Source organism: Hypanus sabinus, chromosome 4 (genome assembly GCF_030144855.1).
Source record: "Hypanus sabinus isolate sHypSab1 chromosome 4, sHypSab1.hap1, whole genome shotgun sequence".
Taxonomy (NCBI): domain Eukaryota; kingdom Metazoa; phylum Chordata; class Chondrichthyes; order Myliobatiformes; family Dasyatidae; genus Hypanus; species Hypanus sabinus.
The window spans coordinates 22,830,082-22,845,859 of record NC_082709.1 but is presented as its reverse complement, the minus strand read 5'-3'; the positions used below and the strand labels follow the sequence as shown (position 1 = coordinate 22,845,859).

Below are 15,778 nucleotides of genomic sequence, written 5' to 3'. Positions count from 1 at the left end.
CAAAGGACGAACGTTTGCACCTTTGGTTAGACCTAGAGAGGCCACTGCATCTGAGCGTACCACATCTTACTGGAAGCAATCATTAACATAAACAAGAGATTTTGCAGATGCTGGAAACCTTGAGCAACAAACAAAAAATGCTGGAACAACTCAGCAGTTCAGACAGCATGCATGAAGAGGAATAAACAATTAACGTATCAGGCCAAGAGCGTTCATCAGGACTGGCAAGGAAGAAGAGAAGGTGTGAAAATAAGGTACTGGGAAAAGTGGAAGGAGTTAAACTGGCAGGTGATGGGTAAAACCAGGTGAGGGGAAGATAGGTGGGTGGGGAAGGGGGATGAAGTAAGAAGTTGGAGGTGACAGCTGGAAGAGGTAAAGGGCTGAAGAAAGAATCTGATAGGCAACTGCAGTGGACCATGGGGAAAAAAGGGAAAGAGGAGAAACACCAGAAGGAGATGATCAGCAGGTGAGAAGAAAAGGGGTGGGGGGGGGGAAACCAGAATGGGGAATAGAAAAAAAAGAGAGGAGGATGATGGAATAAAAATTACTGGAAACTAGAGAAATAGATGCTCATGTCATCAGGTTTTAGGCTACTCCGATGTAACATGAGGTATTGCTCCTCCAACCTGAGTGTGGCCTCATCATAGCAACCGAGGTGATCATGGACTAACACGTTGGAATGGGAATGGGAAATTGAACTGAAATAGGCAACAGCTGGAAAAAATCCGCTTTTTGTGGTGGACGGATACTCGATTAATGTTTGGAACAACGATTTGAGATATTGAAGCAGAGTAGTTCTGGAAAAATCCATCTGGTGAGCAGGAATGCAAATGCTGCTCAATAACACTCAATTGTCAATTTCTGTCATTTTGCTGCTGACCAAGAACAGAAAGATCTGGTAGCAATGAGCTCTACTGGATTTGTCCGATTTTTTTTGTGAATAGGATACAGCTGGATATTCTTCTAATTGTGGAATAGATACCAGTTTTAAAACTGCACTACATCAGCTTACTTAGAGGTGCGGCCAATATCAAATCAATTTCAGGTCAGGTCATTGGTTCCGCATCTGGGTAGCTGGGTGGTCCAAAAAGCATTACCGTATCCAGTTCTCTGAGTTGGTTGGAAATTGATTTCTGAGATAGAAATGGAGATAGATCATCTACTTGGCTCTTCTGGCCGAATGTGGTGTAACTGCTTCTGCCTCGTACTATTACCTTTTCCCTTTCCTGAGCAGAGGAATAATATTTGCCACCATCCAATCTCCTGTGGCAAGTGAAGATGCAAATATCACTGCTAACCTACAAGAAATGAGGGAAGAGATTACTGCGAGTTGAAATGCCATGAGATAATGTTGCATCTCTATAAAACTTGGAATACTGTGTTTAGTCCTTGTACCCTCATTATAGGCAGGATGCAGAAGCTTTAGAGAGGGTGAAGAGGAGTTTTATCAGATGCTGTCTGGATTAGAAAGCATGTCTTATACAGAAAGGTCGAGCAAGCTAGGGCTTTTCTCTTTGAAGCAAATGCAGATAAAAGATGACTTGATAGAGGTGTACAAGATGTTAACAATGGACAGCCAGCATCTTTTGCCCCAAGCAGAAACGAATAATATGATAGGGTGTAATTTTAGGTTAATTAGAGGAAAGTATTATGTGGGGGGGGGGGGGGGTTGAGAACGTCTGAGGTAGGTTGTTCCTCCCCTCCCCCCAAAAGAGTGGGGTGGGTGTTGTGGAATGCTTTAGTGAGGAGGTGGTAGAGGCAAATATATTAGGGACATAGATAGGCACATGGATGAAAGACAAAAAAAATGGAGGGCTATGTAAGAGGGAAGGGTTAGAGTGATCTTGGAGTAGGTTAAAAGGTTGGCACAACATTGCGAGCTGAAGAGCCTGCACTGTGCTGTAATGTTCATGTATTTGGACTTCACTATTGTTGAAGATGTGAATAACTTTGGAGCTGACATCTTCCCTTTGCTGCTTAATTTTTGGTCACCATTCACAAGTAGATACAGTAGGTATGCAGAGCTCTGAGTTGATCAAAACAAAGTGGATTAGCTCTATCTATTGCCATATATTTACATACGAGTAACACAAATGCAACAAACAGAAAATATTAAAGTAATCATGAACACGGACCAGAAATTCTACACAAAGCAACTCACAGGAACCTAGCACTAACTGAAGCTCACCTGTTCAGATCCACAATTTAACCAAAGAAAAATATGCCTATACAAGCAATAAATCATACTTGGAGCTAAAGCAAGTCACATGATGCATTTTCCTCTTTTCTTTTTACCCTTTTCCTTTTTATCGCCTGATCAGGATTCCCCACTGAAAAGGGGAATCCATTCAGAAACCAACAACAGAGCGTAACAAGAGATGTGCCATAATGTATTGCTCAATAAACTCCAAAGTTCTAGAAGCAGCTACATCTCTGAAACTAACTGATAATGTGAGAAAATAAGCCAGTCAAGCATTATTGCCCAAATGCAAATATAAGCTTAAGTATATTAGTTCTTGGTCTTCTCCGTGCCTTGTTGTACATCGGGCAGCAACCTGCCATTTCTTCAGCATGTCTCTGGTTTTTTTTTTATATAAGGCCGAGTTGCTAGCTCAACGCTCAATACAGCATGGATGGAAAGCATGCTAGGAGCCAGATGGATTCAAACCCATGACCACACACCTCAAAGTCTATTGCAGATGCCACTACACCACTGATTGGGCAAATACTAACAGTAGAGCTCTCTTATCCAGAATAATATTATAGAGGTTGATCATCCTTTGCTGTTAAGATTACTAATTGCAATTTTATTACCATTTCAGCTAAGGCAATCAGCACCAATGCCACTGGATATCAACACTCCTGGAAAAAATGTTTTCTGGGGGGAAAAACAGCTGCATTTTTAACCAATTGTTACTAAATTGTGCCCTTGAACACACTATTTGAATGAAGTCCAGAAAAGCACTGACAACTAATCAAGTAGTTCTAAAGAATGACCAAGCTAGAAAGTAATAAGGTGTCCTGATTGCAACATATTTTTCTGCTTTTATCTTACAGAGAAAGACACAAAGGGGAAGCACACATTTTTTTGGGAGAGATGAATTACAGAAAAGATCTTATGAAACAGTCTTCTGCTTACAACATAAAAACACCAGGAATAACGAATGAGGAAGGAAACTGACAATGCCGATGGCCTCATTGTCAATTCCTTGAATTTCAATGAAGATCCAATTTACATGCAGGCACTTCTTAATTTTGCAAATACACTCCGATTTCACATGCTCATACTCCACAAGTACATATCGAAACCACCTTCCAAACTCAAAATGTGAATTCTATTCAAAGTCCTACATGTAAGTTACTATTAAAAAGTATGGCTAAAATTAAACTTCATACTTACCTCTGACTCTTTGTCACTTAATGATCCAAGACTTCCAAAACTATGGTTAGAAGATTCATTATTTGTTAAAACCTGTTTTGAAAAGCAAATAACAAAATGAATGGAACCAGGATTAAAATGAGAATTACAATGTACTTCTTATATTTCTAGCATATACTATTATTTTTATTTCATAATTCCAGCACAAATTGGAATTATGAAATAAAAGTAATAGTATATTGGTACTGCACAAGTATTAAAAAATCTCATTCATCAATTAGTCTGCAATTACCTACGGCAGAGCTGTGTGCTTTGGAAATACAGTGTTAACTAAAAATGATTAAAACAGTTTTATTTGGACTTAAACCTGCTTTTATAAATGTGCTCACAAAAAAAATTCTATGTTAACTTTAGCCATTTTCCCTGAAGGAACTTGTATAAAATTGTAAGTTTGTCTCAAGACCTTCTGCTCCATTAGGTACAGATTATGCAATGGGGTGGCCAAAACTAGTCTCATCTACAAAATAAGGGAAAAAATTACCATCTAAGCCACATCGCTAGCCTTAGGTGGAACTGTCAAGACTTGCACTTAAAACACCAAATATTTCCAAAAGTTAGGACATTTAAACATATTTGAAATCTTCAAAGAAATTATTTGAATAGGTCAAAGCTTTAAAAACAGTCTTAAACTGAACCTCCATAGAGAGCACCAGAAGCATGGACCTGTAGCTGTGAGGAAGTAGCACCAGCTGCTGTGCCATGGTGCACATAAGCTAAACTTTAAAAACTCTTAAGTATCTTGAAATACTTATTTTTCCAAAAAAAAACACACTTTTAGACAATTTAAATAATTTTGGTGGAAGATTTAAAACATTATTAGTTTATAAACTAGTAACTTATCCCAAGTTTAAATTGCTAAACCACTGTTTCCTTTCACGAAAAACGAAATGGGATTAGCCTATGTACCTTATCCGTCTGATCTCAGAAAACACTCTGCAGCATTTGTATTCTAAGTTTTTCTGTCTCAGTGAACTGCTACGAAATAGTCAGCATCGAAGATCAATATTTGGTACACAGTGAATAACTGACGCAAATCTTTGGATTTATTCTTCACAAATTGCTCTCAGTGTCACAGGATAATGAAGAATCCTGCAAATTCTGCTGTTACTTGTTCATAAAAATCTGGATGGCTATTAAGTTTTATACATTTAGAAATATTATAAATCATTTTCTTTACGATACTAGGCTTTATTTTTGGTGTACTTTTCAGAAAAAGGTAATTTAAATACAAAGAAACTGTGGTGATAAAAAGTTATTTCCAAATTATATAGTCATATTACTCCTTTATCTCAATATAGAATGACCTACTTAAGGACTTACTTTAGCTCCTGTGCTTCCACTTCCACTCCCAGTACTCACACCTCCCGTAAACCTTGCCTCCAGCAATTCTTGCCGTCGAGGATCAAGGCTATGAAGCTCTTCCATTGCAGCACCTTCAATAAAAAACACAAGTTACTTATTTCATCTAATAAAAGTGCTGATAGCACAATGACAATTTCATAAATAAGTAAAATCTTCAAAAGGTCTGTTAACTGAACAAAAATGGGTGCAATTGTGAATAATAAAGTTAATTTCCTATAGTCCAGGTTCATCCTCCAAGATTTCCTATTACACAATTAGTACTGCTTAAAAATAAGTTTTGATCAGTCATATTGTTGTGTAAAAATGTTAAGTGACTAAATAAAAACCTCACTGGCATCATCCAACAAGCAAATTAAATGGTGGGATGAACAAAGTTTAATAAACATGAAAAATATAACCATTCCATGGACACACTAAAAATTTGCATTCATTGAAAAATCACCATCTGTAATTTAAATCACGACGTTCTGTTCATTTTCTATTTTCAAAATGCTATTTGGTAAATGAGTAGATATGCAGAAAGCAGCTTATAACAACACTGGTACCATCTTTGACTTCTGGTTGAGCAAGATCTCAATCTTAATTCTAGTCATCCTCATTTTTTTAAAATCCTAACCCAGTGCCACCATCATTGTGTTCCTCTAGCCCTGAAATCTGGGTGTTCCAAGTCAAATGTTTTGAACGTCCCCCAATTTTTACTCATTTTGCACTGAAAGCTGAAGCTTGTGTTATTTAGTCCAATAAACTAACATTTTATTTGCCAAAAGTTGTGTGCCATTAAAGCTCTAAAGTAGCATTACTGCACGAACCTACAAATTCTACTTTGGGAATATACCACTGAAAATAAAATAAACTCAAAAATATATCAATGAAAGAACAGTGGAAATTGCATAATGCAAGTGTGAAATAAAAATCAATGCTAGAAACACTTCAAAGTTCAAAGAAAATTTATTATCAAGGTACAATTATCAACCTTATTAGGTTGGAGTGGAACCCAGTGTGGTCTTCTGCTGATGTAGCCCATCATGTTATGTATTCCCACTGTTGTAACATGTGGTATGAGTTATTGTCGCCTTCTTGTCAGCTTGACCCAGTCTGACTTTCTCCTCTGAACTCTCTTTAACAAAGCCTTATTTCCTTCCCCACAGAACTGTGCTCACTGGATTTATTTTCCCCCACACCATTCCCTATAAAGTCTAAAGTCTAGTGTGTGAAAATCCCAGGGAATCAGCAGTTTTTGAGATACACCCCATCTGGGACCAACAACACAGGACAGCAAACTTTTTCCTGAAAGTGTTGCTTCCTCAGAGATGTTTTTTATGATAGAGCACTTGAAGCCAAACACATAATAATTTCAGACTAGTTGCATCACGTAGGAATTTTAAGAAACAAGAAATTACGTTTTATTGAATGTGTTTAATTGTACAATGATGCTGACACTTTGCAATTGTGCAACTAAGTCAAAAATGTTTTATTGATGATTTTCGTTTGTACTCAGTGTACAAGGCTTCTCGCTTAAGAGTCCAACAATAATCAGCCAGTATTGATGGATTCCAGTTGACCTGACACAGTTTCCCCATGAGCACAATCTCCTGGTGAAACATTTCACCATGCTCGTCAATAACAGTGCCAAAACTTTCAGGGAAGTAATCTAAATGGGAAGGCAGAAGATGAATTTTTAGTGACATATTGCATGTCATTGTTTTGGATGCTTAACAACCAACAGCCTGTAGATTGGTGCTTTGCATTTGCCAAGAACATTTTCGATAACATCCTTGAAAGCCTACATGTGAATTTCTCTGGTCCTACCAGAGGTTCTTCAAACTGCTCGTCATTGATGACCTGTAATTCATGGACCGACAAAAAAAATGCCTTATTTAACCTTGGCATCAGTTATTCCCGGAAACATGTTTCAAATATCAAAATCCTAAGCAAGATAGAAAGCTTTTCAACTTACATTTTGGGCAACGTTTTAACTGACTTGAATTATGAATTGAAATAACAAATATAGGGAATTCAAAAATATGATGCATGATAGGGAAATTTTATGGTGAGTTTCATGGCCAACTGCCCAAAATCCATAAAATACACCCAAAAGTATTCAGGAAGTAAAATCTGTGTTGTCCAGTGCAATCATTCCACAGTCAAAGTCACTTAAATCATATTTCTTCCTTATTCTGATGTTTAGTCTGAATGACTAAATCTCTTGACCAGGTTTGCATGCTTTTATGCATTGAGTTGCTGCCACAATAGTGGAATAGATATTTGCATTAACGAGCAACTTTAAAGGGGTCCCTTATAAAGTGGCCTCTGAGGATATATCCATTTACTACCTCGGACTTGTTTCTTGCAAGTATGAAAAAAATATTAATACAATAGAATTTCATGAAAACCTACACATTAACAGATAGACTAATATTATTGTGCAATGCACAAAAAGAGCAAACTGTGCAAACAAAATCTGAGAACATGAGTTGCAAAGAGTCTTTAAAGTAAGTCTGTAGACCATGGAATCAGTTCGGAGTCACTTGGCACGCCACATACCATCTGTAGTGATAAAGGTAAAATTGATATTTTGGGCAGCAGGCAAAGAGTTGCAATTTTTTTTCAAATTTCCAATCACTATTAGCATATAAATTTAGAAAATACACTTGACAATTAAAACTAAGTCTTACTTGAAACTACAAACCATCCATAAGGGAAGTCAAGATGTCAGATTTTTGCTTTGCATTATACAGTATATGGGTTCACAATTTCTCTGACCACAGAAATCTCACATCAATATAAGTTTAGCATATTTGTAGTTACTTGTGCAGCCAAAACTTCCAGTAATTTGATTTTCAAAATAGACCCTTAAAACCTACTGTTAAGTTTTACCATTAAGAATGCATCAATTTTACATCTTGTTTTACTACTTCGCATAAAAATAACAAAAGTGAAATCAGAATGATATCTTCTCAAATTTAAATATTTTCTTTCTCTGCCAGAGCTTCTCAGAGCAATTATCTTAACATGTAATGGTTTGAGCAATGGAAATGTCATCGATAACATCACTACATTCACTTTTATTCAGAACTCCTTAGGAAATTAAGTTGTCATGGCATGCACATAGAAAAGTCAAGACAAACTGCAGGCATGGGATGATAAAAAGCAAGATACATCCTCACCATAAAACGGCAGGCAGTAGACATTCTAACCAACCAAAACATGACATTCAAAAATATGACCAAGATCAATTGTCAAATTAACAGTAATCTTGAGTCACTAAAGATCAGAATTTTAACTGGACTGCCAGGTAAATACTTGGGTACAAGAGCTGGAACCTGTGATATACTCTCTCTGAAGCAACCAAAGCTTTTCCATCAAAAGTTAAATGTAACTCTATTTCAACATTTCCAACAACACTCAAGAAGCCAATCATTATCCAGTAAAAAGCGGTGTGCTTGCCTGGGATTGTTTCCTTAATTATTCACTGTGTCCTTCAACAACATACTGTGGCTGCAATGTGTAACATCTACAAACATTACTGCACTGGTGAAGGTCTTGGATAATTTGGAAAGGGTGGTTAGGCTAAGACTATTTTCCCTGGAGTGCAAGAGGCTAAGGAGTGACCTGATAGGTTTATAAAATCATTGGGGGGGGGGGGGGAGGAAGAGGGCATAGGTAAGGAAAAGAGCTGAAATCTTCTTCAACAGCATTGAAATCCAAAACTAGAAGGCATAGGCTTAATACAAGAAGATGATTTAAAAAGGAACCAAAGAGCAACACTTTCCCACACAAGGTGGCAACTATGCAGAGCAAGGAGGCAAATACAAAGAACAATTACAACACATTAGATAATTATATGGATGAGTCAAGTGGGAATAACTCAGTTAGGCAACTTGGAGTTGGTCCGGAGGGCTTGTTTTCATGCTGTGTACCTCCCTGTCTCTACAGCTCAAGTCTTATTCAGAAGCATCTCCTAAACCTCTAACATTCAGAACAAGACAGATGTCATCACCCACAAAGTTATCCAATTGCACAGTATCCCATCTTGGCAATATATCACTATTCCTTCAATATTACTCAGTCTAAATCGCAACTTCCCACCCAACAGCACTGCAAGAATATCACCACCATTCAGATAACAGTGGCTCACCAACACCTTTACTGTACTGTATTGAAATATGCCTTCTGAGTTGGTTCCATGGTTGTTCTCTGTTTTGTGACCGTCCCTGGGGAAGACAAATATTAGGGTTGTATGTTGCAAACATACTTTAATAATACATGCACTTTGAACAAGCATATTAATGTTAGCCTTGCCAGTTATGCCCATAGAAAATACACTATGGAAAACATTATGGATTATTTCAGTGTTCACAATGTAGCAATATTAAACATTGTAATGGTTTTAACTATACCAAATGGTTGCATATAATCTATGTTATAAGATGTCTAATGGAGGAGTGTTCAAAACCCACAGAAGGTTAAACTAGTGAGAGACTGCTGATGATGAAAAGTAATTGGTAGTAGCTATGTACAACAAATCTCTTAAATAATAATATTGCTTTAAAAAGAAAGTACTGTAGATTCCGGACTACAGAGCGCACCTGATTAAAAGCCGCACGCTCTAATTTTAGAAAGAAAATTAATTTTGTACTTGTACAAGCCGCACCGGATTTTAAGCCGCAGGTTGTAATATGAAATATTTATTTACACAGAAAGATATTACACGTGAGGATTTTTTAACTTTTAATTAAATCCGTATGGTAACATAAACAAATACATATTGCAAATGCTTTTTTTCGAACAGTGCCTGTAACACAGCTACTTTTAAATATACATACGTATCGGTAACACACAAATTATGTTGCGTATACTTTTTTACTGAACAGTGCACGAACAACATTCCAATATCTCCTAACGACTGGTAAAAAAAATATATATACTGCAGCCTACCAAGAAAAGTTATTGATCGCCTTTAACTTAAAAGCTGCATCATATGCTTTTCTTCGAGTGTTTTCCATGTTGATGAGGGTGAGTACAAATGACTGATTTACAATAATTTAATTGTGAAAGTGCGCTTGATTTATTGTACAATTTCATTGGACCTCTGTGAACTACTCATCAATTTTATTGGTCTTGCTATGATCCCAGCCCCAGCCCCCTCCTTTGTGAGAATCGCAAGAGCACCCATCCGGGGGGGGGGGGTCAGTAGACCCAGTAGGAGAGAGAGAGAGAGAGAAACGTGCCAAATTGCACGTCCCACCTGGGACGACAGCAACTATTGTCTCATGGAGACCACGTGAAAAGCCCTCGGGCAAGGTGGGCTGGTTGAGAGAGAGATTGCATCATCCCAACCTGATTGACACCTGCGACCCCGTGAGGAAGTATAAAGCAGAGTCTCAGGGGGGACAGCCCCCTCAGACGCACCAAGAAGACACGAGAGTGATCCCGCAGCAGCGGGAAGCCATTCTGAAGGAAGCCACGTGCGTTAGATTCCGGGATTGGAATTTGTGGCTGGAATCACAGAAAACTGCTTTTAACTAACATCGGGGAGAGGAAACCAACGCTCCCCCGATTTCACAGAAGATTCATCAAGACTCGGCAAGTTCTTTCTCTTCTCCCCCAATCTCTCTCTCTCGGTCGCCCCACGTGAAACCCAGCGATTTTCAAAGGGCTGAGGCCTGCAGACTTTCTGAGTGACTTTTATATTTCCAACGGACAATCTATTAACCGCTAGACAACAGCAGAGCTCACTTAATGATGAGTATTACTATACCCACGCTTTAGATTGAGTGTTGACGATGTGCACTATCTGAATGTATGTATTAACCCTACTTTTGTGTCCCTTTATAAATAAAACGTTTGAAAATAGTGACATCAGACTTCAACGGACCTCTCTATCTTTGCTGGTAAGTTCTCCAGTTACGGGATTCATAACAGTCTACTGTTACGAGGCAAAATGTTTTTGGCGGTATGAAAAAAAAACATGCATTTGCCGCACCGTAGTAAAGGCCGCAGTGTTGCTGCAGTGTTCAAAGCGTGGAAAAAAAGTAGCGGCTTATAGACCAGAATTTATGGTACTTTAGGCTCCTCATACTCAGTTTGCCATTCACTAAGATCACAACTAATTTTGTAAGTCAGTGCTATTACATTCATTAACTCAATTTGCCTTCATTTTCTTAAACATCGAGTATCAGTGCCGGAGCACCCAAACTCTACAGAGACAGAATTTCAAAGAATTATTCTCCTTGTGGTGAAGAAACTTCATCTCTGTACCCAATGGTCAAATTCTTATTCAAAAATGTGACCCTGGGCTCAAAACATGCCTTGCTAGCTGTCACCTGCTGCAAGATTTTGCATGTTAATGAGATCATCCATTGTTCTACAAAATAAATCTACTGTTCCAGGAATCAATATGGTAAACCTTCATTGCCCTCTTTATCTCAAGTATATCCTTTCTTAGATTGAAAGGCCAGAACTGTACAGAGTATTCCAGATTAATTTTGCTAAGCTGATATTAGCTGCAGCAAGTCATCTCTATGACTGTACTCAAATCTTCCTGCAATAATCAACGTACCTTATACTGCTCAAATTGGGTATACCTGCATGTAAGCTATAAGGAATCACATACAAAGGACAACCATAACACTTTAAAGCTCTTGCCATTTAAAATATTCTATCCAAGATGCATCCTTTTATTTATTTATTAAGTTTTAGAAATTACAAAGAATAAATGTAACAGTAAGAAAGATAATATTAACCCTCCCCCCTCCCCTTAACCCTTATCTAAAGAAAAAAAAAGAAAGAAGAGAAAGATTGCCTGGATATCGGAGGATCCCCACATGCTCCATGGAGTTCAAAATAATTTTGGTATTTATTTTTTACTTTCCCCAATTACTATAATTTTATCTTCAAAGGACCTTGAAGATATCTTCAAAATCCTATCTTTTGTAAGTATGGGAGCCAAATTTTCAAAAATATATCATATTCATTTCTTAAATTATACATAATTTTTTCAAATGGAATACAACTATGTATTTCATTATTCCAACAATCCATAGTTAAATATAAATCAGATTTCCAACTAACTGCATTAACTTTTTTGGCTACTGCCAATGCAATTTTTATAAATTTTTTCTGATACTTATTCAATTTAAGTTTCGGTACTGTCCCTTCAATGTCTCCTAATAAAAATAATAGTGGACTATGTGGGAGTTGTACTCCAGTAAGTTGTTCCAATAAAAGTCTTAAATTTATCCAAAATGGTTGAATTTTAAAACAAGACCAAGTAGAATGTAAAAAGGTACCAATTTCTTGATTACGTCGAAAACATTGGTCAGACATACTTGAATTTAATCTATTTATTTTCTGTAGTGTTATATATAATTGATGTAAAAAATTATATTGTATTAATCTGTTGAACATTTATTGTATTTCTCATACTATCAAAACATAATCTTGACCAGTATTTCCCATCAATTTTAACATTCAAATCAGATTCCCATTTTTGTCTTGATATATGAATTCCTAATTTAATTATTTGCTTTTGAATCAAATTATACATACAAGATGTAAACTTTTTAATTCTCCCTTTCTGAATCAGTATTTCTATTTCGCTAGGTTTTGGCATCAACATTGTTTGTCCCAGCTTTTCTCGTAAATAGGCTCTTAATTGAAAATAACAGAAAAGAGTGTTATTTGATATTTTATATTTATTTTTTAATTGATCAAACAACATCAATATGCCTCCTTCAAAACAATCACCTATATATTTAATCCCCTTTTGGAACCAATTATGTAAAAGTTTATTGTCCATTGTAAAAGGAATAAGCCTATTTTGAATTAAAGTTCTTTTTGCTAATAAAGATTTCTTTATCTCAACATCTATATTTACCTTATTCCATAAATCAATCAAGTGTCTTAATATAGGAAATTCTTTTTTTTCCCCGTATCCATTTAGATTCCCATTTATATATAAAATCTTCTGGTATATTTTCTCCTATCTTATCCAATTCTATTTTAATCCATGCCTATTTTTCTTCATCAAAAAAGACGCAATAAATCTAAGTTGATTTGCTTTATAATAATTCTTAAAATTTGGAAGTTATAACCCTCCTAGATCAAATTTACATGTCAATTTTTCCAATGATATTCTTGGCATCTTACCTTTCCAAAGAAATTTCCTTACATACTTATTCAGTTCTTGAAAAAACTTCTGAGGTAATTGTATTGGTAAATTTTTAAATAAATATTGCAATCTAGGAAATATATTCATTTTTACAGTGTTAACTCTACCTATTAATGTTATTGGTAACATCATCCATTTATCAAGATCCTCTTATTTTTTTTAATAATGGCAAATAATTTTGTTTATATAAATTTTTTACATCATAATCAACTCTAATACCTAAATATTTTATCCCATTCATTGACCATCTAAATTGAGTTGCTAATCGACATTGATTGTAATTTCCTTTGGTGAGGGGTAAAATTTCACTTTTATCTCAATTTACTTTATAGCCTGATACTTTCCCATATTCTTCCAATCTAAAAGATAATCTTTGCAATGGGTTTGTTAAATAAGTCAAAACATCATCAGCAAATAAATTAATCTTAAATTCTTCTTGATTACCTTTAAAGCACCCAATATCTGAATCTGTTCTAATTAATTCTGCTAATGGTTCTATTGCCAATACAAATAAAGCAGGTGATAATGGGCAGCCTTGTCTAGTTGACTTCGTTAAACAAAATGGTGTTGAAATCTGACCATTTGTAACTATTTTAGCTTGAGGATTAGTATTTAAAGTTTTAATCCATTGTATAAAAGATTTTCCTAACTCATATTTTTCCAATACCTTAAATAAGAAATCCCATTCCAATCTATCAAATGCTTTTTCTGCATCTAAAGCAACTGCCACACTCATTTCCTCTCTTTTTTGTGCCAGATGAATAATACTAAGGAACTGAGTTATATTATCCATTGATTGTCTATTTTTAATAAAACCTGTTTGATCCAAAATATTAATTTTGGTAAATATTTAGATATTCTATTAGATAAAATTTTTGCTAGTATTTTATAATCTGTATTCAACAAAGAAATAGGCCTGTATGATGTTGGTTTTAAAGGGTCCCTATCTTTTTTTGGCAATACAGTTATGATCGCTGTTAAAAAAGATTGCGGAAGTTTATGCATTCTTTCCACTTGGTATATTAATTCCATAAAAGGAGGAATTAATAAATCTTTAAATTTTTTATAAAACTCAGGAGGAAAACCATCTTCTCCTGGGGATTTATTACTCTGAAGTGATCCTAAAGCTTCTTCAACCTCTTTTAATGTAAAGGGCATATCTAATCCTTTCTGTTCTTCCAAATTTAATTTTGGAAGGGTTATTTGTGATAAAAATTTATCTATCTCAGCAGTCTTATTTTGTGATTCTAATTGATATAGTTCAGTATAAAAATTTTTGAAAGTTTCATTAATTTCTAAAGGCTTATAAGTAACCTTATTTACACTTGTTCTAATTGCATTTATTGTTTTAGAAACCTGTTCTGTTTTCAACTGCCAAGCAAGAATTTTATGCGATCTTTCACCTAATTCATATTTCTGTTTAGTTCTCATAATTACTTTTTCTGTACGATATGTCTGGAGTGTATTATATTGTAGTTTTTTTATTAACAAGTTGTCTTCGTTTTTCTTCTGTCATTTATCTTTGAGATTCTTTTTCTAACTTTATGATATCTTTTTCCAATTGATCTATTTCTGCTGCATATTCCTTTTTAATTTTAGATGTATAACTTGTAATCTGACCCCTTAAATATGCTTTCATCGCTTCCTATAATACAATTTTATCCTCAACTGAATGTAGATTTGTATCCAAAAAATATTGAATTTGTTTTTTCATAAAATCACAAAAATCTTGACGTTTTAATAGAGTTGAATTAAATCTCCATCTATAAATCGATTCCTCCTTATCCATCATTATCATTGTCATTATCAAGGGGGAATGATCTGACAATATTCTTGCTTTATATTCCACACTTTTCACTCTATCTTGAATATTTTTTGATAATAAAAAAAATCAATCCTCGAGTAAGTTTTATGTCTGTTTGAATAAAATGAGTAATCTCTTTCTCTTGGATTAATTTTTCTCCATATATCAATCAGATTTAAATCTTTCATTAATGATAAAGTTAGTTTTGTTACTTTTGATTTTATAAGCACCTCTAGTTGATCTATCCAGAACTGGATCTAAACAAAAATTAAAATCTCCACCTATTAATATTTTATCATGTGCATCAGCCAAGTTCAAAAAAACTTCTTGTATAAGTTTTGCATCATTTTCATTTGGTGCATAAACGTTCATAAAAGTCCATAATTCTGAAAAAAATTGACAATGTATAATCACATATCTCCCCCCAGAATCAATTATTACATTTTGTATTTTAATTGGTAAAGATTATTAACCAGAATTGCAACTCCTCTCGATTTTGAATTAAATGAAGCTGCAATAACATTTCCAACCCAATCTCTCTTTAATTTCTTGTGTTCTGTTTCTGTTAAATGTGTTTCTTGTAAAAAAGCTATAGCTCCTTTCATTTTCTTAATATATGTTAAAACTCTTTCTTTTCACAGGTCCATTAATTCCATCAACATTAAAACTTTAAAAATGAAGTAAATTAATCATTCATAGTACCTTGGGAATTCTTTAAAATTCTCCATGTTGCTATGAGTCTCTCCCCAATCATCCAGGCAAAGAAGAAGAAAAATAGAAAAAAGATAACTAATATATAAGAAAAAAAAGCAAAATACCCCCCCACTAATGTTGCGAATAAAAAGAACACAACACTACCCCCCCCCCCCATTTTACAGGTCATGGCAATCGCCATGATTGTACATGTGAAACTCGCAGCTATCGATCAGGAGCTCCCCCACAAAAAAAAGAAAAATATATTAATAAAGAAAAGGAAAAAAAACAACAATTAATGTCTCTA

At 35.2% G+C, this 15,778-nt stretch overlaps 1 protein-coding gene across 12 annotated transcripts in view; it reads right to left on the bottom strand.

The window, feature by feature from the left end:
• LOC132392553 (serine/threonine-protein kinase tousled-like 1) overlaps positions 1 to 15,778 on the bottom strand; it is a 144,358-nt gene that overhangs the window by 81,350 nt on the left and 47,230 nt on the right. For 5 of the 12 annotated variants that reach the window (XM_059966572.1, XM_059966573.1, XM_059966577.1 and 2 more), the window contains exons 3-5: positions 4,760 to 4,872; positions 3,401 to 3,472; positions 1,215 to 1,298 (exon numbers count right to left, since the gene is read on the bottom strand). In XM_059966572.1, coding sequence (XP_059822555.1) covers positions 1,215 to 1,298; positions 3,401 to 3,472; positions 4,760 to 4,872 — 269 coding nt within the window. Of the gene's footprint in view, positions 1 to 1,214; positions 1,299 to 3,400; positions 3,473 to 4,759; positions 4,873 to 8,939; positions 9,016 to 15,480; positions 15,587 to 15,778 lie in introns of those variants that run through there. The other 7 variants (XM_059966566.1, XM_059966569.1, XM_059966567.1 and 4 more) reach the window with 4 other exon arrangements.